General features: G+C 38.0%; 1 protein-coding gene across 2 annotated transcripts in view; it reads left to right on the top strand.

Annotated features, from left to right (window-relative positions):
- The first annotated feature begins 4,699 nt into the window (after window positions 1-4,699).
- The window catches only part of RERG (RAS like estrogen regulated growth inhibitor), a 125,396-nt gene continuing 102,362 nt past the window's right edge, over window positions 4,700-27,733 (top strand). For both annotated transcript variants that reach the window (XM_069490663.1, XM_069490662.1), the window contains exons 1-2: window positions 4,700-4,921; window positions 8,502-8,676. In XM_069490663.1, coding sequence (XP_069346764.1) covers window positions 8,616-8,676 — 61 coding nt within the window. In that variant the 5' untranslated portion in view covers window positions 4,700-4,921; window positions 8,502-8,615. The remainder of the gene's footprint in view (window positions 4,922-8,501; window positions 8,677-27,733) is intronic.

Raw genomic sequence — 27,733 nt, 5'->3', positions numbered from 1 at the left:
CTACAAGTCAAGAGATGCCTCAGGATGAAACCTACTTTGTCAGCACTTTAGTCTTGGATTTCTTAATCTCCATAACTATAAGAAATATGTTTCTGTTTTCTACTCATTCTTGATGTTTTGTTAGTGTAGCCTGAGCAGACTAATACAGTATGCTTGACATTATACATGATAGTTATAGAGGCTCTTGATCTTGTTAACTTTTTCAAGAGTATTGAATTTTGTTTTGGCAGGCAGTTAATTTGCTGGTGGATTAGATTTGCTGCTGTCAAGGTCTCATTTTAGTCTTTGCTGTGTGCTGGGGGGTGGGGGAAGAGGGGCGGATATGTATTTAAGATTCACCATTACTCCTAGGTTATAGCCCTTGTTCCTAAGGCATGGTCCTCACTCCTAGAATACCTAGAAGACAGTCTTTTTGAGGTCTCAGTTAAATGTCTAGGATGTTCACTGGACTCTGCACTCTGTTTACTGAACTCTGGCCAGGCTCAAATGCTAATGTCTGCCCAGTGCTCTGAGCCCTGTGTAATTCAGATCTTTGGATTCAGAGGATTTTGGACTCCAGGCAGTTGATCTTTCACTAGGTGTCCCAGAGACTCACCACAAATTGTGCAACCCAGGAATTAGTCAAGATCCCAGGGGCATTTCCATGCAAATATCTGAAGTTCTCTCTCTGACAGTTACCTGCTGAATCCAGCTGTCTTAGCAGTCCCGAACTCTACTAACTTGCTGTTGTTTGGTGCTTCACTTTCATGAATGAGGGCCCTAAAAATACCCCCAACGAGAAAATTTGGGTAACTGTGGGGCTAACCTCAAGTACATTCCCTCTAACAGGGTTTGCAGGCCTGCCTTGGTTGCTTTCCAGTGCTTCCAAACAGCTATTTTGTGTATTTCGGTTAGCTTTTAGACTTGTTTCCAGTAAGCAGGAAAGTTCAACCATAACTAAAATCAGACTTGCCTTTGCCTAATATGTAACTCAATAAACAGTAACAACAACAAAATACCCACCCTAAAGGCAAAAAAATAAATAAATAAATAAATCATTAGCAGCAATAAAATAAGGCAAGGAGTATAATAATTTTTGCCATGAAACTTCAAAATGAAACTTCTAAGGAAATAAAAGATCATGGTATAGACAGCCCTGGCTTTCCAGAAGTGGCATAGATGAGTCATCAAATCCTGAGTATTCTTTCTCACCAATTAAGAATATCTCCAAATTTGGAATGAAAATGAACTAAGCAGCTATCCATATCCTTTTCTGATAGGAGGAGGGGACACAGTGCATAGTTATGGTGGAAATGGCTTAGGAGAGAGAGTAGAGGGCTCCAAGAATGAATGAGGGATGCAATCTCAAGCCTGAGGAAATCTTTTCTCTGGAATAGCATCTGGTCCTGATTGTCTGCACTAAGTCCTGGGACAGGGTCTTCAGTAAAACCTCAGAAGAAAAGCAGAGCACGTAACTTCTAACACAGGCTGCACAGAGACCCAGAGGGCCTCTTATCTTTCCTTCATCTTCTCATCTCAGGATGGTAGACAGACTGCAGTGCCCACTTTCAAAACACTGCTTTATAGAAAAAGCAAACAGGTCTCAGATAAGGTAGGAATGGAGCCAAGCAGAACTTACTTAATATGTATCATAGCAAGTATAATTTCTTATTAAAAAAGAAACAATATAATACATATAAAAATATTTTATGGAAGAAAAAAGGAGATCATTGTAAGTGAAAGTAGGCTAATAACATAATAAATTGAAAACAAGGAAAGGAAGAGACAGGTATTCTCAATTATATAATACAGCACCTGCAAAACTCCTAAAAACACTCCCTAAAGAAGAAATCAAGGGATGACTCAAAGTAAAGACTCAGTAGTAGAAAAACTATGCTGAAAGAACTAACTAAGTAAATTTATTCTATTTAAATATAGAACTAAATTTAAATCACTTTGGGAATGAGAGTTATAAGTGGAATGCAAATGTTATAAATCTTGACAAGGAACAAATGATACCGACGTAAAAATACAGGAGGGAAGGAAAAGTGAGAGGCATAACAAAAGAGCTAATTTCCTCTTTTTCAATAATGAAAAGTCAGTTGATATTGACTAAAACAAATATATGTTTAAGCTTAATGAATTCAGATCTGGTTTTATGTAGTAATTTTAACTTTAGAGGACTCTATAGCATGAACTACCTCATGAGGTGAATAAACATCTAAAGTTCAGCCACTTTTTAAGGTTCACTTTAATTTCTGTATCTTCTGCTTAAGTGTACTTTTAAATTAAAAATAGCATTTACAATATGATGGCACTTAGCGTATCTGTATACCATTTAATATATCCATCTATCAATATGTCTATGTTCTATAATATCTGGAATGATGATGGTCCCCTTATGGTGACAATGGCTATTTCTGGATGTGTGATTTTGGTGGTGATTTTTTACATCTATGTATTTTTTTCTACTGGTCAAATTATTCACAATGAACTTGACTAATAGCTACCTCCCCCCAGCACACACACAATGCCAGTTTCTAACATGCTTTGGAGTTATATTGACTCTTATCTATTAGTATAGTATTAGAAGTTTTAGCTGAAGCTGGGCTAAGAGACTGGCATGTGACAAAGAATTTCCCTCTCCTAGGGGATTCCTGGTCATCAGACACATATCATGGACCATAAGTGCAAAGTGTCCTCTGCCCTCATTATTGGTCCATGAGGCAGGGAGCACAAAGGAGAGCGGTTCCTTTTTGCTGCTTTTGAGACAAAGGAACCCTCCTATGGAATGAGGATACATATGGCAGATATAACACAATGGGTGTCAGGCTCCCATAGAGCTACTTCATCTTTCAGTACAACACATCAGGAACTGCAGGTGTGCATGCTACTGCCTCTCTGGTTGAGACAGGAGTGCTAGCTTATACGTGCTAAGCAGGAAAATGGAGAGAAACAGGTTCCGTAGAAAATATCCCAATGAACTGCTACAAAGGGGACCTGGCTTGGGCCTTCTTTAATAAGTGCTATTAGATAAGAGTGGCAAAGTGGGAATTCCAACTTAAATTTCTGTAAGTGGAAGAGATATATATGTATATATTATATATATATTCATAGATATTTTCATTAAATCTTGCCCTGAATACAAGATTTGATGGGGGAAGAAGGTAACACGTAAAACCTGAGCATCTTAATGCCACACAAAATTCCATGTCATTGAAATGCTATAAAATTCTATATAATCTACCCGGGCAATTCTTTTCATGCTCCTGGCTTCAAAGATCTGCATTCTGAGACTCTGAAATCTCTATCTTTCTTCCAGGCCTCTTTCCTAAACTTCAGACCCATATGTTCAATTTCTCACTGGATATTCTATCCCCAATTCAGCATGTAAAAATCTCAAATGTATCCTATCACAACTTGTTCTTTCTCTTCATTCCGTCAACAGTTATTATTTGAATACCCACTATATGCCAGGCTCTATAGTAGATGCTGGGAACACAGAGACACACGTGATACACTCCCGGCTTCTAGAAGTTCATGGTTTAACGTGGAAGACTGAAAAAATAAATGAGTACAACACAAGCACAGTGATAGATCACAGGATGCTGGGAGACATAGAATGGGGCATCTAAACCAAGTGTGTGGATATCTGGGGAGAGGGGATGAAGTAGTGGTCAGGAAACTCATAAACAATACAACATTTAGTCGGAGCTTTCTCAAAGAATTAGCAGGAAAACCCCCTCTCAGCTAGGCAACTCCTCCTTCTGCCAGACTTAGCTATTCCATCTGGCCTGGCCACCACTTGTGGCTGCAGTAACTGTCCAGGTCAGCACGGGCCCTGGAAACTGTCTCCATGTTACCTCCCTTCCATCAGCAACATTCTGCAGATTATTCACTTTGCCCTGTGCCCTTGGTGGCTCTATACCCGGTATAGTGATAGGAACACTCAGATTTGGCAGGAAAAAAAAATAGCATAGGTGTTTCCTGCCTGATTGCTCAGAGTTTCTTAGTGTTTGGGAAATCATTTAACTTCTCTGAAGCTCACTCGCCTCCTCATCTGTGAAAGGCTGGTAATTACAATACTAGTGCTTAGCTCAAGGGAGAGCATAAATACCAAAGGAGAGGAGGGATAGGAAAGAAGGTCAAGGACAGCATGCATACTAATTATCTTTGTGGGGTTCTGAGGGCGATGGGGTATGGCTCCAGTGCAAATCTTATAAACGCTGATCTTCCTCAAATATACAAATACGAATTCCAACTGAATTAATATTTATGTCTTTCCCAGCACCGCTCAGCTTCTCATCCAGCCTGGATTTCATTCCAGCCATTTACTAGCCCTGGACTCGTTATACCTTCTCCTTCGATTTCCTCTTGGATATCACGGAGATAATTAAACGTACCTCAAAGGGACATTGCAAGGATCATATGAGATTATGGCATAGAAAATACCACGTAGTGACTCTTTGGTACGCAAGGTTTTAACCAAGGAGAGCTGCCCTTCTGCGAGAGCCTCGAGGCCCGGAACTGAGCAATGAAGGGAAGCCGGCGGGTCCTGGGTGCGGCGTCTTCACCGCCGGCGTTTCAGCTCCGGGGACCCGGCGGCAGCGCCGCGGCGGGAGCCTGCCCCTGACCCCGCCAGGGGGCGCCGCGGCGCCGCACTGCAGCATCCTGGCGGCGGAGCGCTGCGGCCTCGGCCGGGCTGAGCTCGCGTCCTGCCGCAGTCCCTCGGCCGCTAGTCGGAGCGAGCGCCAGCGAGGAGACCCCCGCCGGGCCACCGGCACTTGCTGCTGCCGCGGCTCCCACCCGTGATCGCAGCCCGGCAGCTCGGACACGCAGCCTGCAGCGTGGGCTGCGCAGCGTGGGAGGGCTTCGCGACCGCGGGGACCGATTCCGAACTTGCAGGGGACCGCGGCTCACCCGGCCTGGAGAGTGTGAACAGGTGAGTGTCACGCACGTGCCCAGGTGGCTCTTTGGAGCAGACTTTCTGCAGACCTATTCCAAGCCCTTGAGTGCTCGGCCTCTGAGTCAGTCGTCTTGGTTATTGAGACCTCCTCCCAGGGTGGCTCTGGGGTTCGCTGAGAGAGACGTGAACGCCAGCAGCCGGGCTTGAGAGCGCTCTCCAGCTGAGACCAGAATGCCCTTTTGACTTAGGCTGCATTTACTCCCTAGGTTGAAAGCAAGTGACCTGCAGTCCACAATGGGCTTGTTTATCATTGCAAGAGACCTGTTGATTTCAGAGCAACTGCAACCAAGGGGCTTGTACAATTATCCTTGGCACACTGGGTGCTGCATTGTGATAAGATGAAGGAGAATTTCTGGTAATGAGACCAGAAAAACTTGATTTCAGAGCCAGAGAAGGAGCTCCTGGAAGAAAAAGAAAATCTCATTCCCAAGACCAGACTAGGGTCTTTGCTTCCCTAAACAGCTGCACTTTATTTGGATGAGACCATAAAAACAGAAGTTAGAAATACAATTACCTTTTAAAGATGCTTGCTTTTTTTATTTTTTTTCTTCCTCCCAAGAGGAAGTAGAAAGCATGAACCTTAGTAAATATAGTCTTGGGAATGATATATTAGGAATGAAACCTTTCTTTAAATAAGTAAATAAATAAGGTTATTAGTGATCTAAATGTCATAGGTCTAACAGAGTGTAAGCGCCTCGAAGGGAGCTAGTTTTATTTGTATATGCTTAGCACAAGTGTGGAATGAATCAATGAATGCATTGATAATAATTATACCATATTTGGAGGCTAACTTTTTTCTTTTTTTTTCTTCTTCCTAAATTTTCCTTTAATTACTTTTATGTTTAGAAAAAAAAACTACACCTTTAATGTAAATACTTAGGTGTGACTTACATTTAGCAGTGAGAGCATCTGAGAAGTTTTTGTCCTAATAAAGCACTGTCCGCATAAAAAGTGAATAGCAACTTTTAGCCCTAGTCAGAATATTTCAGCACAATGCTCGAACAAATGAGTTTTCTTAGATCCATGTCACGGAAGGTCTCAGATTATGAATTATATTGAACACCAGAAACTTGGCAACGGTGTACTTATTACAACCATTTACACATTTATCTTTGTTTTCTATCTTGTTAAATGTAACTTCTCACATTTTCATGTGAGAAATAAAATGTTGAAGTACTTGTGTCAGTTTTGTGTCTTCCTTTAAGTGATTTTTCTAAACATAACATAAGGTTGACAATAACCAGCTGTATCTTTATTAGGTTATAAATGGAAAAAAATAACCCTCACAATTTCTCTTTCTTTCGTGAAATTCCTATGTCTCTGAGGCCATTGGGGAGTTACTGAAATATTTGACTAGTTTTTTAAAAATCACATTTGATGGCTACTTTCATGGAACATTAATTAGATAATTACTTGGATTTTATCTACATGGGTATGAACAGTTTTGCAAGAAATAGCGAATTATTGTTTATACTAGCTCCAGACACTTGTACATTCTATGTTTCAAAGAAATGCTTGCCAGCACCTATTCTCATTTAGAACACAGATAGTTAATATATCTCAATATATTATGCTTCTGTGAGGAAGCACTGAACATCAGACACAGGGTCCTTTTCTTAATGAATGCATATAAAATGACAAAGAAATCCTTTTATCTTTAGCCAAAAGTATGGGACTGGCCAAATTGCAGATGTTTAAGCTTCTGGTTTTTGTACTATTAATGATTACTAAGAAGTTTTTCATTTGGGGGATGAAGTAAACAATAGCTAATGTTAATGTTGACCTTTTCTTTCTTCAGAGAAAGCTCTGTCAAGTTGGAAATCAGCAAATACAAAATTTGTTAGGTACAGCTTGATGGCTTTAAATACCCAAGGAAGAAAACAATTACACGTTAATGTCTTTGTTGAGATACTTTTCAGAAGGATTCTCCCTTTTTCCTTTCTCTTGCGAAACTCTTTTTAAAAATTTGTAGATGACAAAAGTCTGGCAGAAGCAGTTAACACATTTAAATACCAGATTAGTGTTTCAAAAACATCCTTACAGACTGGAAAAGTGGATGAATTATGAAGACCGATGTGATTAAGTGTAACAAGGGTAAAAGTGAAGTCTTGTATGTCGGTTTAAGCCATTGATTGCAGAAGTTCGGAATGGGGGAGTCTGCAGCCCCTGCAGAGATGTGAGCCTTACTGTGAGTGGCAGTGCTATAGCACAACCACAGCGTGCAGCCAACGGATACTGAAAATCTCGGGGAACTCACCCTGGGTCAGTTTGTCAGGTCATTTCTCAAAGTAGAATACAGTGGATACCAAGTTTTTAGAGTGAGTAAAGTGTTGAGGAGACATTTCACTGAACATGGTGAAAATGGAAGGGAAGGGTCAAAAAACACAAGAACGTACAACCCATTAGGAACGAGTGAACACATTGGACCTCCTTTTCCTGGAAAGTAGAAGCCTAAGATGGGGCAAAGGGCCCTAACAGATGCTAGGCTACTTGAAGAGTTCTGAGTGAAAGAAAAAGTTAAATTGTTTTGAGTTATTCCATAGAGAAAAAACCAGGACAAACGAGTAGAAGTCATAGGGAGACGAATTACAGCTCAGTATAGGAAAGATAGCTTCTCCTAACTGGAGGCATGAAGCAGCTCTCAGAGGTAATGAACCCACCTCTCATACCTGGAAGTGGTAAGTCAGGCACAGGATGATTGGTCCTAAGAAAAGATTCCCGCAGGGGCTAGAGGATTCCTTTGGCTGACTCCCAAGGCTCTTTCCAAGTTTATATTTCCATGGATATACACATCATTCCTGTAGCCCCAACCTATACCAAATACACTTACATTGTACATAATGATTTTCCCAAGTGGTAGGATAGTACTTTAAACTAATTTACTTGAGGCTGTCACAGAAAAGGAATCAGAACTTGGAGCATGGCATTTATCTTTTGTATACCAGGGCATTGTGCCCAGCAGACTATAAAGGTATAATCTGGATATTATATAGTGATTGCTGGAACATGTGTATCTGTCACATGACTTGATCATGTGATCTAGTGTGAACTGACATAAAATTTAACCTTGAAATGCAAAACTGAATTGTACTGCAGTGGAGTTGAGTAATATGAATGTGTATTATTCAACCCAAAGGGAAATAAAGAGGCCCAGAAGTGACTCTCCCCATCAGGTGTGTTTGTACATTGAATGTTTACAGACAGGTGGAAAACATATTTCCAGTACTTATTTTCACATATTTCACATATTTCCAGTACTTATTTTCAATGACTGCCAAAAATCAATACCTTCATAAAAAATTTCTTAAGGAAGTACTTTAGAAAATGTTATTGTGTGAAAATGCACATGTTTTAGGACCAAACAGATCTAAACTCAAATCTACCATTTGTTAGTTGAATTGTTTAGAGTAAATTACTATAGTCCTTTTGCAGGATCATGGTAAAGATCAAATTAGAAAATGTTGATAAACTGAATGGTGGCTGGCGTATGGTAGATGCTTAATAAATATTAATTCATTTTCCAGTCACTTATAAATTCCCAAATCTCTTATTTAAGGATTGTGGACTCTTCCAAGATTTACAATGATATGGTGAACCCAAAAGCTGGAACCAAAAAGATTTGTTCAGCGTTTTAGTTTTAACAACAGTAAATTGTCTACCAGCACCCATCATGGCTAAAAGTGCAGAAGTCAAACTGGCAATATTTGGGAGAGCAGGCGTGGGCAAGTCAGGTAAGATTTTTTGTTGTGGTTGTTATAGTGTGTGTGGTGTGTGTGTGTGTGTGTGTTTGTATGCTTTTCTGTTACTGACTTTTGTGATTAGACAGGTGGGTGGTTGGCATTTTTCCTATCCTTATTTGTTGCTTTTTTAGATGAAGTCCCTTTCTTTTTATCTAGAACTTTTATTTTGCACAATGAACTTTCATGTACTTTTTGCTTATTTATGATAAAGTAGCTTTGCTGATAACACACAAGGCAATGGGTATAGCATTGGTCTCGGTATTATGAGAAATGATATCAAAAACATCCAAAAAAATCAGATTGTGGAAACTAAAAAGTATATTTGTTTTTTTCTTTCTACATGAGATCGTGAGGGGCCGATTTTGTATCTCATCCATTTTGATATTCTCAGCAAACACTCCAGTGTCAAGCATGTGTTAGGTACTTAATAAATGCTTGTTGAATGAATATATCTTTATCAGAAACAGAATTGAATTACTGTCCAACACCTCTAAAATCCACGGAGGACTCCTGAAAATTTAGGCGTGCGTGCCCTCAAGCCAGGCAGCTATTGCCAATGTCTCCCTGGTGAATTTCAATTGGCAAATTATGGCTAACATCAGTAATTCAGAGGCTTTTTTTATTCCCCGCCTGAGGAAAGGTTAGCAGACCTTTAAGATTAAGGGTGAAATGGTGAAAGTGAAAAATGTACCTAATATCCAATTTGAAAAATATATCTTAGAAATTATAATTATAGAATGCTAAAGTCGATGTTGCTAAAATGTCAGGGTAACACGGCTTTTCAGGGCAACACGTACATTGCCTTGGTCTCTTACTGGAGGAAAGAACTATAATTGACTTTGCGTAGAGAGCTTTTGGTTCTCAGGTAAGGACTCAAACAGATATCTAGTGGGTGTGTATTTGTAAAGGGAAACTATTTGGAAATAAACTGGATAATCCAATATAACAGGTAATCCACGTAATCTTAAACAAACACATATAAGCACTTTTTCCTTCTGCGACCAACCTCTCATTCCTAACCTGCTTTCTGGTTTAATTTCAGCAGCAATCTCTCCTATTCTCAGTCTTTTTCTTTCTCTCTCTTTTCTCTCGATTTTCTCGAGAATGCTCTTTCCTGCTACCACCCTTTTCTTCTTGCTGTTTGCTCTTGCCTCTGGCAGAAACTAAGTGAGGAGGAAAATAGATAGTTGGCAAGGCCAAGAGACTGCCAGCTTCACAAGATCGAAGATAGTCAAACTCCTCCCTGCTAATCTCTGTGGTGTTTCCTAACACATGGCGTGAGAACTTAGTTTCTGTAGCTGGTGGAAGGATGTGGAGAATGAGGAAACTGTTCCAGCCAGGGGAGGATGAAGGGTCGGGAGCGTGGGGGAAGGCATGCGCTGCCAACAATAGCTTGTCCAAGTCCTTGTGAGCGAAACGTCTAGGCCTGGGCTGTTCATTATTCATTCATTCCAGACTTACCATAGGCAATAAGGGAAAAGGATTTTTTTTTAAACACCTTATATCATTTATTAAAATAAACTGCACATGACTTAAAAGTCAAACACAAAAATAAAAACTTAGCTGACAAAACCACTGAGCTGTGTGCATACGCATCCTTTTCCCGTCGTCACTGTCTCCGGGCAGGCTGGGTGCCTCTTGTACCTCCTCCTATCAAGGCTGACCCCTCAGCCTGAGCTTTGGCCGTGGTTTCCCCCGAATTTTTTCACTTATTCCTCTCGTTAGCTCCTGATTGTTTTTCCTTTTGCATTTCCTTGTCCCCTGCTTCATGTTTTTCTTTTTTTCAAGCTTATTGAATATGGGTTCTGCCCTTCCTGTGTCTTCACTTTTTTAAAATTTCCCATTCATTGCTTAAACATGGCAATCTCCCACTGTAACCACACTATTGAAACTGCTTTTGCTAAGTCACCACCCATCAGTAACCAAATGAATCTAATGAACATTTTCCAGTTCTGATCTTCTTAGACCTCTTTTTTACCATCCAACAGCCGTTCTCAGGCTCCCACGAGGTCACCACGCTCCCTGGCGTTTCTGCTACCTCTCCCGTGCTCCTAACCAGCTGTCTTCATGGGCTGCTCTTTCTCTGCTGGCTTCTCAAAAGTCAGGGCTTCCAGAGTCCTCCATACCACCCTCCTGTGTTCTCACCGCATACATTCTCCCTAAGGATGATTTCTCATACCGGGAGGTGAAGATAACATCTGCACACGAAGATCAAATTCTGCTGACCTTATTTTTACTTTATGTAAAATGTAGAGGTTGAAATTGCTCACCAAGGCCCTTTCCAACTCTAAAATCCTATGATTGTTAATTAATGAATCTTCTTTGGACTGGTTTCTTAAATACATTCCACCATTAGTGTTTATTTTCATTTAGGTGAAAATGACGGTGATAGGCTACATACCTTTAACAATTGCCTTTTTGTCTATCATCTTTGGACAGACAGTGTTTTCCTATTTCAACATTCAGCTGTTTTCCTGAGACCTGTAACCGCATCTCACATTTAAAACGTAGCACCGGTTTGACTTATGCACGGGAGACAGTTCTGAGACTTTTTCCATGGTTCGGTGAACACAACCACAGACTACTTCATAACTACCAATTTTAAAAATAGACTATAGCAATATTGAATTCATGTGTATTCTAATTCTTTACCAATCTGGTTATATGATTGGACGAGGCACATTCACCTTTCTATTGTAGAGGCTATCTCAGTCTTGCAAGTAACTTTTGCTTAAGTCTGCAAGAAATGATGTCTGCTGGGGTGTATCTGCAGCTCCTCACTCACTGAAATGTCTCCCAGGACTGGCCATGATCTTCCCATGGGCACGCACAATCTAATTTTCCTCCACACACCCTGCAGGGGAAGCACCCCTCAGGGAACCAGCTTGAGATCTTGGAACGGTAGAAACTGAGCATCTCAGATGTGAATTGGGTCTGTGTGAATTTTTAGGGACTTCAAGTCTTACTGTCCCCTCTACTTTTTCTCACACTCAATCCCAAATTGGAATGGGGAGTAAATAAGACCGTATTTCCCATTTGCTAATGAAGAGTAGCATAGCTTGGAGTCGAGAGTGTGAGCTCTGGTGTCATACTGGAATGTGCGACTCCCAATTCTCCCTGTTATGTAGCTGAGTGAGCTTGGCAACTTTGGCAAGTTACTGAACTTTTCAATTTCTTCAACTATGGAAAGCATATGATAGTGCCTAACTCCATTGCTGCTAGGATTGAATAAGCTATTATATGCAAGTGTTTTGGAACAGCACCTGGCATGTAGCAAATGCTCAAGGATTAGCTTGTATTATAATTTTTCAAGTCATGCTTATTTTAATTTGTAAGTTGAAAACAGTTTGTTGAAAACACAGTCAAAAATATCTTACATTCAAGTGGGTATTTAGGTTTTCACTAAAAGTCAGACAGCTTATGGAGTTAAAACTTTGTATTCCTACTCAGCATACCCTCAAAACACACACACACACACATACACACACACACACACACACACACACACACCCCAACACACTTTCTCTATTTCTCTCTCTTTCTTGAACTCAAAGTCTGGTTAATGTCGATGACGGCTTAACCACTGGTGATCATAACAATAGTTCTTGTGGCTTTTATTCAATCTTGGAAAAATGGTCAGAAATATGTTAGTGTCATCAATGAATTAACACCTTTAAATTTGAAAGTGCCTCTGATGTGTGGTAGATGGCTTCCTAAGCCCAGGTAATAGATAGGCCTTCTAAGTTGAAAACAGAATTTAACATTTACCAGAACTTTTTGGTTGACAGTTTCACTGTAGAAGTGTCAGCAGAGGCAAAATTTAATAATGTGTTAATTACTAAAAAGCACTGATAAAACATGTGAGAGGTGTGTGTGTGTGTGTGTGTGTGTGTGTGTATAATAGATATATATACACATACATATATGTATATATATATATGGCCGTATTTACATGGTCTCATGTGATTCCTCTTCCTTCTGTCTAATTATACCTTGCAATTCTGTCTTCCAGTGAGTTTCCTGGTTTGGGGACAGCATGCTGAGTGCAGGGGATGGGTGCTGCAAAATATAGGGCCACAGTTTCCCAGCCCTTTCCATCTTCTCCTGCCCCAGCAGGGCAAACATTGACCTTCACCGGCTGAGGGTAAAGCTCTGATAATGTGGCATTCGGGGCAGAGATTTTCTCACTTGTGTGCATCAGCCTATGTTTTGACAGGCTCCAAGTAATTAAAGTGATAAGACCTGCCAATAAACCTAGAATATACATATTTTTTTTCAAATGCTTCCTGTATTCGTATTATTCAAATTTGTAGTAAGTGTGGGAGGGGCTGATAGAAAGACAACTGAAATTGTGAATTTAGTTTCACAGTTGACATTCTCATTTTGGAACTGAAATACTGTGTGCCACAACTAACTATATTTCTTGAAAGGGCTAGTCTCAAAGTTAATTGCGTAATGCCATCCACTCATTCAAAGGCCAATTGATGCACTCATCCATGAAGGCCTAAGTTAATAGACTAAGATTGCTGGGCTATAAACTGGGGGCCAAATACAAACAAGCTTGTGATATTTTTTTCTGTGGCACAAAGAGGTGATTTATTTTTTCCTCCTCTTCCTTGCTCTTTTTCTTGTTTCTTTCCTGCTTTTCTCTTCTCTCTCTCTCTCTCTCTCAATTATAAAAAGTTTTTAAAGGCTTTTTTCATTTCATTTTCAAGTGGGACAGGGACAATTCTGATTTTATATATGACTTTTTCAATAAGCACCAAAAACTACTTTAAAGTATATGGGTGCTTTATGTCTAGGATATGTTTATGAGATCTCACATATATTAAATAAAAAGCAGAAAGATCCACAGCATTGTAGGTAGGTCAATCTCCTTATGCTATAGAACTAAGCTTTTGTGTTTTAGAACTTTCTCTCTACTTAAGTAGAGATATATAGCCCAGTTCTTTCCCTTCCTTCAGACTTAATGGTGGAGTAGGATGCTTCTTGAACTTTGTTTTCAAAGTACTTCTAATAGAGGAAGAGAAAGATCTGGGGGATTTGTGTTACATAAGTGTCTCATAATCATGTAATTATTTTGTATCTGTTATTAATTATATAAAATGTGTATAAAATTTACTATTAATCCCTAATGTCTATGTTTGTATGAATATAAAAACAATTTTCCCCCAAACTCAGTAACTAAAAAGGACTCTTCAAAAAGATACAACAAGTTTATCTGTGGCTCTGATAACACTGAGGCTTCTGGTCCAGTGTGAGGACCACAGGTGTGAGGAACAGCCATAGGTGCACACACCACTGATGATAACCCTGTATCTCAGTTTTTACTTCCTTAAGGTCCCAACCAGCTCTTAAAATTTGGGGGTAATTTTTTTTTGGCATTATTGTTCTAAGATTATATGTATATTTTTCACCATCAATCAAATATTTTTGTTTTATAATTCATTGAAAAATAATAATTGTATGTATTTCTGGGATACAATGTGATGTTTCAATACATGTATATATTGTAGAATCAGGCTAGTTAACATATCCATCGCCTCAAACATTTATCATTTCTTTGTGGTGAGAACATTTTAAATCCCTTCTGTTAGCTATTTTGAAATACACAATACGTTATTATTAGCTATAGTCATTGTGCTGCACAGTAGATCAGAATATGTTCCTCCTGTCTAACTTTGTCCTTTGGCCACCTCCTCCCCTTTCCCCATCTACCCCCACCCCAGCCTCCGGTAACCACATTCTACTGTCTACTTCTATGAGTTTGACTTTTTTAGATTCCACATATAAGTGAGATCACACAGTATTTGTCTCACTATGGATGGCTTATTTCACTCAGCATAATGTCCTCTATGTTTACCCATGTTGTTACAAAGGACAGAATTTCTTGCTGTTTTTAAAGGATAAATAGTATTCCATTGTGTGTATTTACCACGTTTTTTTAAGTCCTTCATCCATTTTGGGGCACTTAGGTTGTTTTCATATCTTGGCTGTTGTGAATAATGCTGCAGTGATCATAGGAGAACAGACATAAGATTATATATCTTAGTGGTAAATTTTCTAAAACTATTAGTCAAGGTACAGAGAGTAGCAGATTATGTTTCCCTCTGCCCAAGTGGGTACAGACCTTGCATGGCTCCTGGATACATGTGTGTGTGTCTGTGTGTGTGTGTGTGTGTGTGTGAAGAGTTGGTTTTTGAAACTGAACTCAATTCAAAAATCAAAGAGTTGATTTTTGAAATTGAAGGCTTACCAGAAATGAGGCCCTTTGATTCTTTGTGCAGTTGTTGGTTACAGTAATAATTGGTTTTTAAAAGATTGGACCAAAGGGAAGGAGGTGGTGTTGAGACAAGTTTGGGCGGGGATAGAAAAAATAGCCTTTCTGTTGTCATAAAATACAGTGATATGGTTACCTGTGGCTTTCTAGCATTTGTATCTTCCTTTACTTGCAAAGACAGAAAAACAAAAAGAAGCAAACAAACAGCTGAGATGAGTCAGTTATTATTTGTTTTTTCCACTGCAAGAGCAATAAAAGGTTTACACCTAAAACCATAGGGGTAAATCTATGGATATGTATAAAACTCAGACCTCTGTCCAATTTATAACTCATTGGTGACCTATCTTGCATGCTCAGGAAGAAAAAGAAAGATGAGAAATGGTGCTTAAGAGGGACTAGGAAAAGAAAACAAACAAACAAAAAAAAAATTAAAATCAATTGTTTATTGGTGGGTAAATAGGTTGTAGGTTGCCATTGACCAATTCTTAGTTAAGGCTTTTTTCTTAAGAAAAATATAATTAGGCAGGACACAATACTGGGAAACAAAATCATGAACTAATTTTCAAAGCCAAAAGGATGTGTCTCTGTTCCTGCTGTTTTGTTGGAATACATTATTAAAAATTTAATTGTCCTTTCTTTTAAACTGATAGCTAATTTATTCATTGAAATGTTGTCTCTGCAGTTAAATATCAGCCATCTAGCAGTTTCATTTTGATCTTGACTTGTTTTCTTGGCAGCTGAAAAAGACAAATTTTAAGGGAAGTGAAGAAAATTTTAAATCATCCTTGTAATTCCCCTTTTTATTCCTGGTATTTCTCCAACTTATGGGTTTGGGGCAATCAGCCAAATTTTCAAGGTGGTACTGGCCTTGAAGCCAAATTTCCAGTGCAAACGCATCTCTGTTGCTACAGCTGCCTTTGAAAATTGATGTGGTTTCAGAAAAACAGCCATAATTTCTTCCAACCCATGAAAAATAAGAGTTGTTATATTGTAAAGGCAAGGCAGTCTAAAATAAGTAATTTCAGCATGAATAAACAAATATGTAAAGCTCATGTATGCATATCTGAGCAATACGTATGAGAGAGAGAGATCCTTAGCTAGATCACCCAGCTCGTTGGAGCTAGAGCCAAGTCTGGAATTCCAGTTTATGACTCTATGCAAGGCTCTTGCAACTTTGCTACTGAAGGTTTTCATTTTGTATAAACCAGTTCTGTTCCACATCCTCTCAAACATCTTATGTTAGGAAATAAGATGATCATTAGAATTTTATTATATGAACCTTATGAAACCTGATAAGTTTTGCTTTTATATGAAATTTCCAGCAATCAATGAATAACTAATGGATGGCAAAGCCCTCTGGGAGTACCAGGTGTGTTGTTAATCAATATAGTCAAGGTTCTCAGCAACTTGTATATATAGGAAAGTTCCCTTGTAATGCAACATTCCATTTCATACAGCATTGGATCAAGTGTAAAGAAACTGATGAATCATCTTTTGCTTTAAGAATAAGTTTCTCGTTGTTATCCAAATAGCCTATGTTGCACTATGTCCTGTAAATATGATCTAATTTTTTTTTAAAAAAGCACACAACTGACTGTAAGGATTGGAGTTTAAACCCATCCACGACTCTTTTTATTCATCTGTCCAATGATGTTAATACATTCATTTACTCTTTTTTTTCCTCCTTTTCCAGTGATAATTGGTAGGATAAAATGGAATTATGGCTTTGAGGGTACTTTGAAAAATTGCAAGTGTGATACAAATGTGGGCTTAATTCTAAGATTCTCTTTTTATTGAAATCCAGACAGTTTTCCCCCTTGTGTTCTTTAGCAATTTTGTTTAGAAAAGCAGTATGGTGAGTTCTGTGTCTGTGGGCAACCGGAGGCCAGATGAGCACATCCCATCTAGCAGCTGGCTGTTAGTGTTCCTCCATGCAGAACAGAGCAGGGAGGAAGGTTACAGAGTGTCCAGAGGTTGTAGTTTCTATGCTTTAGGAATTTGCAGTTCCAAATAAGTCAAATGCATAGACATTGAGTCAATTTTTTTTTTTTTGATCAGTATGTGAGGGGGTAGTCAAAAGGAAGAAGAGTTTAGAAAAATAACTTAGACTTATGCCTTATTGGAGAAGGAAACTACATGTTATAGAACTTTTTGACAATCAGATCTTTTTTTTTTTTTTTTTTTTTTTTGAGACACAATGTTGCTCTGTTGCCTGGGCTAGAGTTCAGTGGCATCATCATAGTTCACTGCAACCTTAAACTCCTGGGTTCAAGCTGTCCTCCTGCCTCAACCTCCCGAATAGCTGGGACTACAGGTGCACGCCCCAATGCCTGGCTAATTTTTTTTTTGTATTTTTAGTAGAGATGGGGTCTCACTCTTGCTCAGGCTGGTCTCAAACTTCTGAACTCAAGCAATCTTCCCGCCTCAGCCTCCCAGACTGCTAGAATTACAGGGGTGAGCCACTGCACCCAGCCATCAAATCTTAATCTTACTAAAACTAAAGTTTTAAAACAACTTAATATTTTTGATAGAAAGATTTCGCAAATAACATATGTGTATATGTATGTGTATATACATATATTTCCTTACAATCTTAAAATATGTTTTTACTCATTCATTCAATTATTCATTGAGCAAGATTCTGCTGAGCACCAACTTTGTGTTCTAGAATGTCTAGTCTGGTGCACTGCACATAGTACAGGACCCGTGTATGTTGCAAAAAGATAGAGCAGTAGCAGTTTCAGCACATCATTACATCCTGGAGCTTCACACAGTATCTGACACATACTAGGACCTAATGAACACACGGCTAAATTGAGTTAGACTGTGTCATCTGGTTTGACGCACATGCTCTAATTGTATTAAGAGGCATAGATTTTAAATGACCAAAGTAGTTATCTTCCCTGCACTTGGATGTCTCCAGTGATGGAAATGCAACATGACTGGAAGTAGATCATTCCATCCTTAAGTCAGGGTTCCTCAGAGAGACACAACCAACAGGCCACACACACACACACACACACACACACTCATTCATTCATTTAAAGAAATTATCTCCCATGATTGTGGCAACTGGCAAAACTGAAATCCATAGGGCAGGATGGAAACTCAGGCAGGAGTTAATGTTGCAATCTTAAGGCAGATTTTCTCCCACTCTGGCAACCTCAGTTTTTGCACTTATGGGCTTCCAATAACTGGATGAGGCCCACCCACATTATCAGGGGCAGTCTCCTTTACTTAAGTTCTACTGATGTTAACTACATCTACAAAATACCTTCCTGTTAACACCTACATCAGTGTCAGTTTTTGGTTGAGTAAATGGATACTGTAGCCCAGCCAAATTGACACATAAAACTATCACAGCTCTGTTTGTTACATTTCCTTCTTTGAAACCAAAGGTTTTTATGTAACTTCTAGTCATTGACTTTAACTTTATTCCCTTAGAGTTACATAGAACATGGTAAGTTCCTCTTCCTTATGACAGCCCTTCACATATTCGAAGATAGCTAGCATGCCTCGACTCATGCCTGAGTCCTTTCTCTCACAGTCCAGCCACCAATAGTTTGCTTTATTTGCCCCAGAGACGTCTTGGTTTTTAGTCACAGCATGGTCCTCACTGTTCCCCTCTCCCCATACCCTCCATAAAATGTGGAGCCTGGAATTGAATGCAGACATTTCAGAGGTGCTTTGCCCAGAACAGATCAGAGGACAACTGTGGTTTTGCTTCGAGATACTTTGCTTCTGCTGAGATATCCTAAGGTCACTGTTGCTTTCAGGGTGATGGAGACATAATATTGGCTCATGGGGAGTTTGTCACAAATGAAGGCTTTTGTTTTGGTTCAGTTTGTTTTTTTAATGTATGCTTTTCTTGAGCCAAATCTTAGCAAATCTATACCGGAGCAGTGTGTGTTTGTGTGTGTGTGCGTGTGTTTAACACAGGTATAGAAGCTTATTTTCATCCTCTTAAATATTGTTTTGTAAGATTTAATCAACTCTTCTGGCTTGTCAGGAGCTTTCTGGATCCAGCATATATATCATCCTTCCTCACTTTCTGTCATCTGGAAATATGTTTGTTTTGGAACATTATAGGCCCTTGATGTTCTCATTGAATCATAGAATTTTCTACTTTGGTATTATTTAGCTCATTGAAATGATGAGAAATTCCAGTGAAATAATGTCATTTTTTTGGATAACTTACAGCTGGTCAAGAAAAACAGGTCTTTGGCTCTTGGTTTAGGGACATTAACACCATATTCTATTACTTCCATGTTCATTAAATAACTTCTATTTAGAAGATGTGTTACAAGAAAGGTGAGCTGGGAGGAAGCCTCACAGTTATAATCCCTTGCTTAATATTGTATTTTGTATCTCTTGTTTCTGTCTCCCATGCTGTCTTAGGACACAAGGTACATTGCTACATAAAGTGTATCACAGAGATCAATCATATTGGCCCCAATATCTATTCTTTACAGAAACTCGTTTCCTGGGGATTTATTCCAAGATATGAACATATACTTTTGTACTAAAATGGCTCAATTTATGTGATTTGGAACTACTGCTGCAAATCAGAGCTGAGTTTGGGTGAGGGTTTTCTTCATCACGTTGTAACAGTCTGCATCAAACTTTACCATGCCTCAGAATCTCCTGCAGGGCTTGCTAAAATGTATGTTTCAGGACGTTGCCCCAAGAGTTTCTGATTCACTAGGGTTGTAGTGGGGCCATTGAATTTATATTTCTAACAAGTTCTCAGGTGATGCCGATGCTGCTGGTCTAAGGGACCACATTTTAGGAATCATTATGTTAAATTTGCTAAGTACTCAGTCTCCATTTGGGATAGATGCTTTCACCTTTAAAAAAACATATAGCTTTTTGTGAGCTGTAAGCTATATACTCTGAGTGCCAGGCCCTGTTGAGGGTACTGACGGTACAGTGTGAATAGCACAGACATGCCCTCTGCCCTAGAAGTTAACATTCTAGCAGGGGTAGACTAGTGAGTCAAAAAGTGCTCTGTGGGGCAGAGCGCATGTGAAGCTTTTCTGGGGCATGTAAATGAACTTTTCAGTTACATCATAGTAGGGTAAGTGTTGTTTAAAAAAAAAGTGTAAGCCTCAAAAACTGTGAGGAGCTTTGATTTTAAGATGAGACTGAGTTGTTTGGCATAGTGGGAATGGGTCGGGCTAAATGCAGTGGTTAGTGTCTGGAGGTTAAACATACAGTCTAAGACTGTGATACCAAATTTTCAACTGAGGCAAGCTAAGTAGACCATCTATGCATTGAACCTTCAACTTTGAGCTTATTGATATCATACTCCATATAGTTAAGTTTGATGTAGAACCAAATTAAAGTCAAATAGTTGTTCCTTCCCCAAAATTTGGAAAAAATGATTTTAAATTGCTCTTGGACAGTGGTGTTTATAAAACTTATGCAATGGTAGTGTAGCAAGAACTGTAGTTTTGAGAAAAGTTCATAAGTTTCCACTGTTCTAGGCACAAAGATAACATCTTTTCCTCAATTATACATTTCCTGTTTTTAAAATCTTTTAAAAAGTTCTCTCTTGTTTTATGCCATTGGACAATAATTTAAGAGGTAAAGCCAAAAATAAAAATGTAAGAATAAAAATTGAAAAAATCATATTTATTTGTCTGGAAAGTAATTGACTCCTTTTTGCACTAAAAACCCCATAAATTACAACTGAATCTGACAACTGAGCCAGCTTCCTAGTCATTTGGCAACATATGTTGAGTTAGATGTTTTAAAGGAAGACTCAACCACACATGGTAGTATGAATAATGGTTGTCTGTTCCAATGTCCTGGACTTTATTTCCACTCAAATATTTTGTATCTTGAATCAGTTTTGTAACTGTGTTCCAAAAGATGTGAAATCAAGAGCATGGTACATTTAAATCTTTGGGTCCCAAAATTTAACTCGTAATTTCTTATATTTCCCATTCATCAGTTTACAAATATTTATGAAAATTCTGTGTTCTCAACTGTTCCACCTTCTCTGCAATCCCCTCACTAAAAGCCCAATAAAATGCTAATATTTGTGGGAGAAGTCCAAAGAACTATATATAATTTTTCTTGTCCTCAGGGACCATAGTGTTTTCTTGGAGTACAATGCCACACTATCTGGGTGATGGGCACACTAATACTTTTGATTCAAATGGTACAAAAGCAACTTATGTAACCAAAACATTTGCACCCCCGTAATATTCTGAAATAAAATTTTAAAAAAAGAAATCAGCTAATTATAGTCTGTGTTCAGCAGAATGAATGATTTTTACAACTTTTTATCTTGAAATATTTTTAGATAATTGTGCAGAGCTGCAAAAATAGTACAGGAAGTTCATGTGTACCCTTCACTTTTGGGTTTCTCCCAAAGATGACATCTTACATAAGCACAATACATTATCAAAACTGTGGAAATTGACATAGATACAATGTTAAATGCATGACATGCATACAAGTAAGCTATAGATCTGAGAATGATTGCTTTTCAACTCAATTCAGGCTCAGGGCCAATTTAAAGAGACACCTGGAAAAGGATAGAGAAGTAGAGACTTCAAGAAAGGATAGATTCTAGGCTGGAGGTAACACTTAACTTCAGTGAGAATAGCTTTTATCAAAAAGTCCCCAAACAATAAATGTTGGCATGAGTGTGGAGAGATAGGAACACTCATATACTGCTGGTGGGACTGAAAACTAGTACAGCCCCTGTGGAAAGCAATATGGAGATACCTCAAAGAGCTACAAGTACAACTACCATTTTATCCAGCAATCCTATTACTGGGCATCTACCCAAAGGAACAAAAGATATTCTATAAAAAGACATCTGCACTAGAATGTTTATAGCAGCACAATTTACAATTGCAAAGATGTGGAAACAACCCAAGTGCCCATCAATACATGAGTGGATTAATAAAATGTGGTATATCTATACCATGGAGTACTACTCAGCCACAAAAACAATGGTGATCTAGCATCTCTTACATTATCCTAGATAGAGCTGGAGCCCATTCTACTAAGTAAAGTATCACAAGAATGGAAAAACATGCGCTACATGTACTCACCATCAAATTGGTATTAACTGATCAACACTTATGTACACATATAGCAGTAACGTTCATCAGATGTCAGGCAGGTGGGAAGGGGGAAGGGGGTATGTGTATATTCACACCTAATGGGTGCAGTGTGCACCGTGTGGGGGATGGACACGCTTGAAGCTCTGACTTGGGCGGGGCAAAGGCAATATATGTAACGTATTAGGTTACAAATCTTTATGTAATCTAAACATTTGTACTCCTGTAATATGCTGAAATAAAATAACAATAATAATAATAATAAAAAGATATACAGGAAACTTTTCCCAAGTGAAAAATAAAAAGAAAGGATAGAGCTCATTTAGAATTATCAAAAGGTGAAATCTGATAAGCTATTTATTATCAGAAATTTACCTCTTGTGTTATATATAGGTTAGCTGTTTGGATTATATATAAGACAAAGTTATAGCCATTTAGTTCAGGCCATAAATGTTATAGGAACTGATGGAATGTACTTGGGGAGGCCTTTAGGGAGGCAGTAAGTCTAAAATGCTGTTAAGTTCAGTGAAATTTTTATGATGAGGAGTGAAATAGCTTTTTTCCTTATTTATAATATTTCAAAATTATGATGTTGAAATGTCATGAAGCTTTGTTCCTGTATTTTCTTCTAGGGGGTTTACAATTTCAGATTTTACATTTAAGTCTTTAATCCATTTTGAGTTGATGTCTGTGTATGGTATAAGATACACAAAAGGGGTCCAGTTTCATTCTTTTGCAGACAGATATCCAGTTTTTCGAACTCCATTTGTTGAAGAGACTACCCTTTCTTCGTGTGTTCTTGATACCCTTGTTGAAAATCAGTTGACCACATATGTGTGGGTTTATTTCTGGGGTCTCTATTCTGTCCCATTTGTCTATGTGTCAGTTTTTATGCCAATACCATACTGTTTTGATTAATATAGCATTGCAATATAGTTTGAAATAAAAAAAGGTGTGATGCCCCTAGCTTTGTTCTTCTTCTTCAGAATTGCTTTGGCTATTCTGGGTCTTTTCTTGTTCCATTAAATTTAAGAAGTTTTTTTCTATTTCTGTAGGAAATGCTACTGGGATTTTGGTGGGAATATCATTGAATCTGTAGATTGCTTTATGTAATGTAAACATTTTAACACTGTAAGTCTTTCCATGAACATGGAATATCTTTCCATTTATTTTTGCCTTCTTTAATTTCTTTCGTCAGTGTATTATAATTCTCAATGTACAAGACTTTCATCTCCTTGATTAAGTTTTTTCCAAAGTCTTTTATTCCTTTTGATGCTATTGTAAACAAGATTGTTTTCTTAATTTTTTTGGATGATTTGTTGTTAGTGTATAGAAATGCAAGTGTTTTTTGTATGTTGATGTTGTAAGTTTTATCCTTCAATTTTACTGAATTCATTTATTAATTCTAAGAGTCTTTTTGGGTGGAGTCTTTAGGGATTGTTATATATAGGATCACTGTCATCTGCAAACCAAGAAAATTTTACATCCTCTTTTCTGATCTGGCTGCCTTTTATTTTGTTTTTCTTGACTAATTTGTCTGACCAGGACTTGTAATACTATGTTGAACAGACATAGTAAGTGTGGGCATCCTTGTCTTATTCCTGATCTTATAGGAAGAGTTTTCAGTTTTTCACTATTGAGTATGATGTTAGCTTTGGATTTGCCATATGTGGTCTTTATTATTATATTTTGAGATATATTCCTTCTGTACATAGTTTGTTGCTTGTTTAATGATTTCATGGATATGCTACTAAAAGCACAGGCAACAAAAGCAAAAATAGACAAATGGGACTATGACAAACTGAAAAGCTTCTTCACAGCAAAAGAAACAAAAAACAGTGAAAAGGCAACCCAAAGAGTAGAAGAAAATGTTTGCAAACCATATGTCTAATAAAGGGTTAATTTAAAAAACATATAAGGAACATCTACAACTCAATAGAAAAAAATATCCAAAAACAACCTTATTAAAAAGTTTAAAAATGAGCATAGGGCTTGAATAGACATTTCTCCCAAGAAGACATACAAATGGCCAACAGGTGTATAAAAAGGCTCTCAACATCATTAATTATCAGGGAAATGCAAATCAAAACTACAATGAGATATCACCTCACACCTGTTGGGACGGCTATTGTAAAAAAAAACAGAACAACAAAAGGTAACAAGTTGTTTACTAGACAGGCACTTTAACCAGCTATAGAAACTCTTGTATTTTCCTGGATAGAGCTGGAACTCATTCTACTAAGTGAAGTACCCCAAGAATGGAAAAATAAGCACCACATGTACTCACCATCAAATTGGTTTCACTGATCATCACCTAAGAGCACATTTAGGAATAACATTCATTGGGTGTCGGGCAGATGTTGGGGGGGTGGGGATGGGTGTATACATACATAATGAGTGCAATGCTCACCGTCTAGGGGATGGACACGCTTGAAGCTCTGATTCAGGGTGGGAGGCAAGGGCAATATACGTAACCTAAATTTTTGTTCTCCCATAATATGCTGAAATAAAAAAAAAACATTTAAATGCATTAACATTAGGTGAAATGGAGGACAAAAATAAATAAATAAACAAATCTGATAGACAAGGAGAGGGGTCCCTGCTCTCATGAAGCAGAATGGATGAGCAAATGTTAGTCAAATAAAAACAAATAAAATATTTAAAAAAAAAGGTAACAAATATTGGTGAGGATGTGGTAAAATTGGAACTCTTGGATACTGTTGGTGGGAATGTAAAATTGTGTAACCACTATAACAAACATTATGGAGATTCCTCAAAAAATTAAGAATAGAACTGCCATATGATCCAGCAATCTCACTACTGGGTATATAGTCAAAAGAAATTAAATCAGGATATCAAAGATATATATATATATATATATATATATATATATACTGTCATGTTCATTGTATCATTATTCATAGTAAGCAAGCTATGGAAACAACTCAAATATCCCCACTGACAGACAAATGGATAAAGAAAATTTGACGTTGATATATACACTGGAATATTAATCATTCTTAAAAAACCGGGAACCCCTACCATTTGCAACAACGTGAATGGACCCGGAAGACATTATGCCAAATGAAATGTAAATTTCAGAAGGACAAATAATCCATGATTCCTCTCATGTAAGGCAAATAAAATAATCAAACTTATAAAATCAGAAAATAGAATAATGGTTGCCAGGGATGGTGGTGATGGAAACAGGGAGTTGTTGTTCAATGGGTGTAAAATTACAGTTATACAAGATGAGTAAGTTCTGGATATCTGCTTTAGGACATGATGCCTTTAGTTCACAATATGGTGTTGCTTCCTTAAAAATTTGTTAAGAGGGTAAATCTCATGTTAAGTGTTCTTACACACACACACATACTACACAAACATATATACCTACAAAAGGCAAAGGGATATAAGAGGACTTTTGTAGCTGGTGAATATTTTTATTACCTTAACTGTGGTTATGGTGTCATGGGTATATACATGTCCAAACTCATCAAATTGTAAACATTAAACATATACAGTTTTTTGTATATTATTTATACTCCAAAGAAAGGTTAAAAGGACAAAAACGTGATGAAAGAAAGAAATAGGAACTAAATGATGGTTAGGAAGCAAAAAGGGCTTTTGGGATCTTGCTGATTCAGTTACAGGAAAGGCTTTTTTTTTTTTTTTTTTTTTTGAGACAGAGTCTCACTGTGTTGCCTGCTAGAGTGCAGTGGCATCATCATAGCTCATAGCTCATAGCTCACTGCAACCTCAAACTCCTGGGCTCAAGCCATCCTCCTGCTTTAGCCTCCTGAGTAGCTGGTTCTATAGGTGTGTGCCACCACGCCTGGCTAATTTTTCTCTTTTTGTAGAGACAGGGTCTCGTTCTTGCTCAGGCTGGTCTTAAACTCCTGACCTCAATTTATCCTCCTGCCTTGGCCTCCCAGAGTGCTAAGATTATAGGCATGAGCCACAGTGCCGGGATGGAAAGGTCCTTTTAAAGCTTTGCAGGACTAGCTCATCAGTCCTCACTTTCCGTCAGTGGCAGGAGCAAGGGTTTGGAGTCAGGCCATTTGTGAACTGTGTGAATGTTCAGCTTACTTAGCTTTGATGAGTCCTCATCTACTCTGCCCTAAAACACTGATGAAAATATTAGTAGCAGTCTTATATCAGGGCTGTTATGGACTCAAACCAAATGAAATAACCCTAATGATTAGCTACTGTGTGGCTATCGTTTACTATGAACCAACCACTGCTATAGGACTTCAGACATGTAAACTCATATAATCATCACAACTCTCCATGCGTTCACCCTATTCTTATCCCTTTACAGAAGAAGAGCTTGAGGGTCCAGAGCAAGTACCTCGCCTGAGGTCATCCAGGCAGTGATGGGATTCCAGCAGAACTATTAACAGGATTCAAACTCAGGCATTTTGGCTCCAGTATCTGCTTTTATCTACAATACTCTAAAAACTTCTAACAAAATGCAAGCACAACTGTAGGTGCTCAAAAAATGTTTTCTTCCCTTCTCCCTCCCTTGTTCTCCCTTCCTTCTTACTGAGGAACACTCATTTAAATTAATCAGTGTCTATGAAAAGTATTTTACTTCACTTGAACCATTGTTAGAGAAAAATGAGGAACCAGACAAAGGAAACCATGATTAAAATACCAAAAGACCTTAAAATATATTGTTATTCAACTCAGTTTTAAAAATAATATTTCCCTTCCAAATTTTGCTTATGATTTCATGCTAAAACCTCTTATTTGGCTTTCAAGGCCCAGCAGTATGTGAAGGAGGTGTTAAGGGAGGAGGCTGGAAATGGTAAAGGAAGATAGAAGAGCATAACGTTTAATATGTGAAAAATGTGAAGCGTGTTAAGTATCCTCAGTGAGAAGGGAGGATGCATTAATTATTTGACCTGAAAGAGCCTCAAAAGCAAAACTCAGAAGCTTTGCAAAAGCATGAAAGTCCTCATATGTCAACATTAAAGGAAATATATAGTTAAGTCAAAATTTTTAAATGATATGTGTTAAAAATATTGGGTTGCAGAGATTTTCTTCATTATTCCTCACAATAGGAGGGTGTTTTTTTCCTTCACTGAAATACAAGATGTTCTTGTGAACCAAATAGCTGGAAGAACCAAGCTCCTACACACGGCAAAATGCCAGAAGGCTTCAAACATCTTATGAGGGCAGATTGGGTAGGATTGGATCCCATCAGATAACTAGAGATCTTTTATCTGCTATGAATAATTCATGATTAATTATTGCTGGAGACTTCTAGGTCAATAAATACTGTTAAAAACTATGATACTTCTTGTAAATGCAAAAGACTGCTGTCATTTATTGTTGCTGATTGTTTTTTGGTTCTAATTATTCAGAATTATACCCTGATGATGCTTTTTGGGTGAATAATTGGCACAAGCATCTTTGGAAGAAAAATGGATATACTATATAGTTTTCTCATATTTTCAGGTTCAATAGAAAGGAAGTTTTGTTTGGTAGAAATTAAGAAATTCCTCAAACCAACTATCACTAAGAAAACATGAGCTCTTGTAATGTGTCTTATTTAGAGTATTACAAAACATGATTTTTAAAGTTATCTTTATGCAATGTAGCATTGCCATAGTTTTCGGTAAGTAAACATTTCTATCTTACTTGGTCATCTATAGAATATTCATTATAATCTACCAAATACCAC

The sequence above is a fragment of the Eulemur rufifrons genome, chromosome 16 (assembly GCF_041146395.1).
Source record: "Eulemur rufifrons isolate Redbay chromosome 16, OSU_ERuf_1, whole genome shotgun sequence".
NCBI classification, from domain to species: domain Eukaryota; kingdom Metazoa; phylum Chordata; class Mammalia; order Primates; family Lemuridae; genus Eulemur; species Eulemur rufifrons.
The sequence above is the reverse complement of the archived record's forward strand: the minus strand, read 5'-3'. Positions and strand labels throughout refer to the sequence as shown.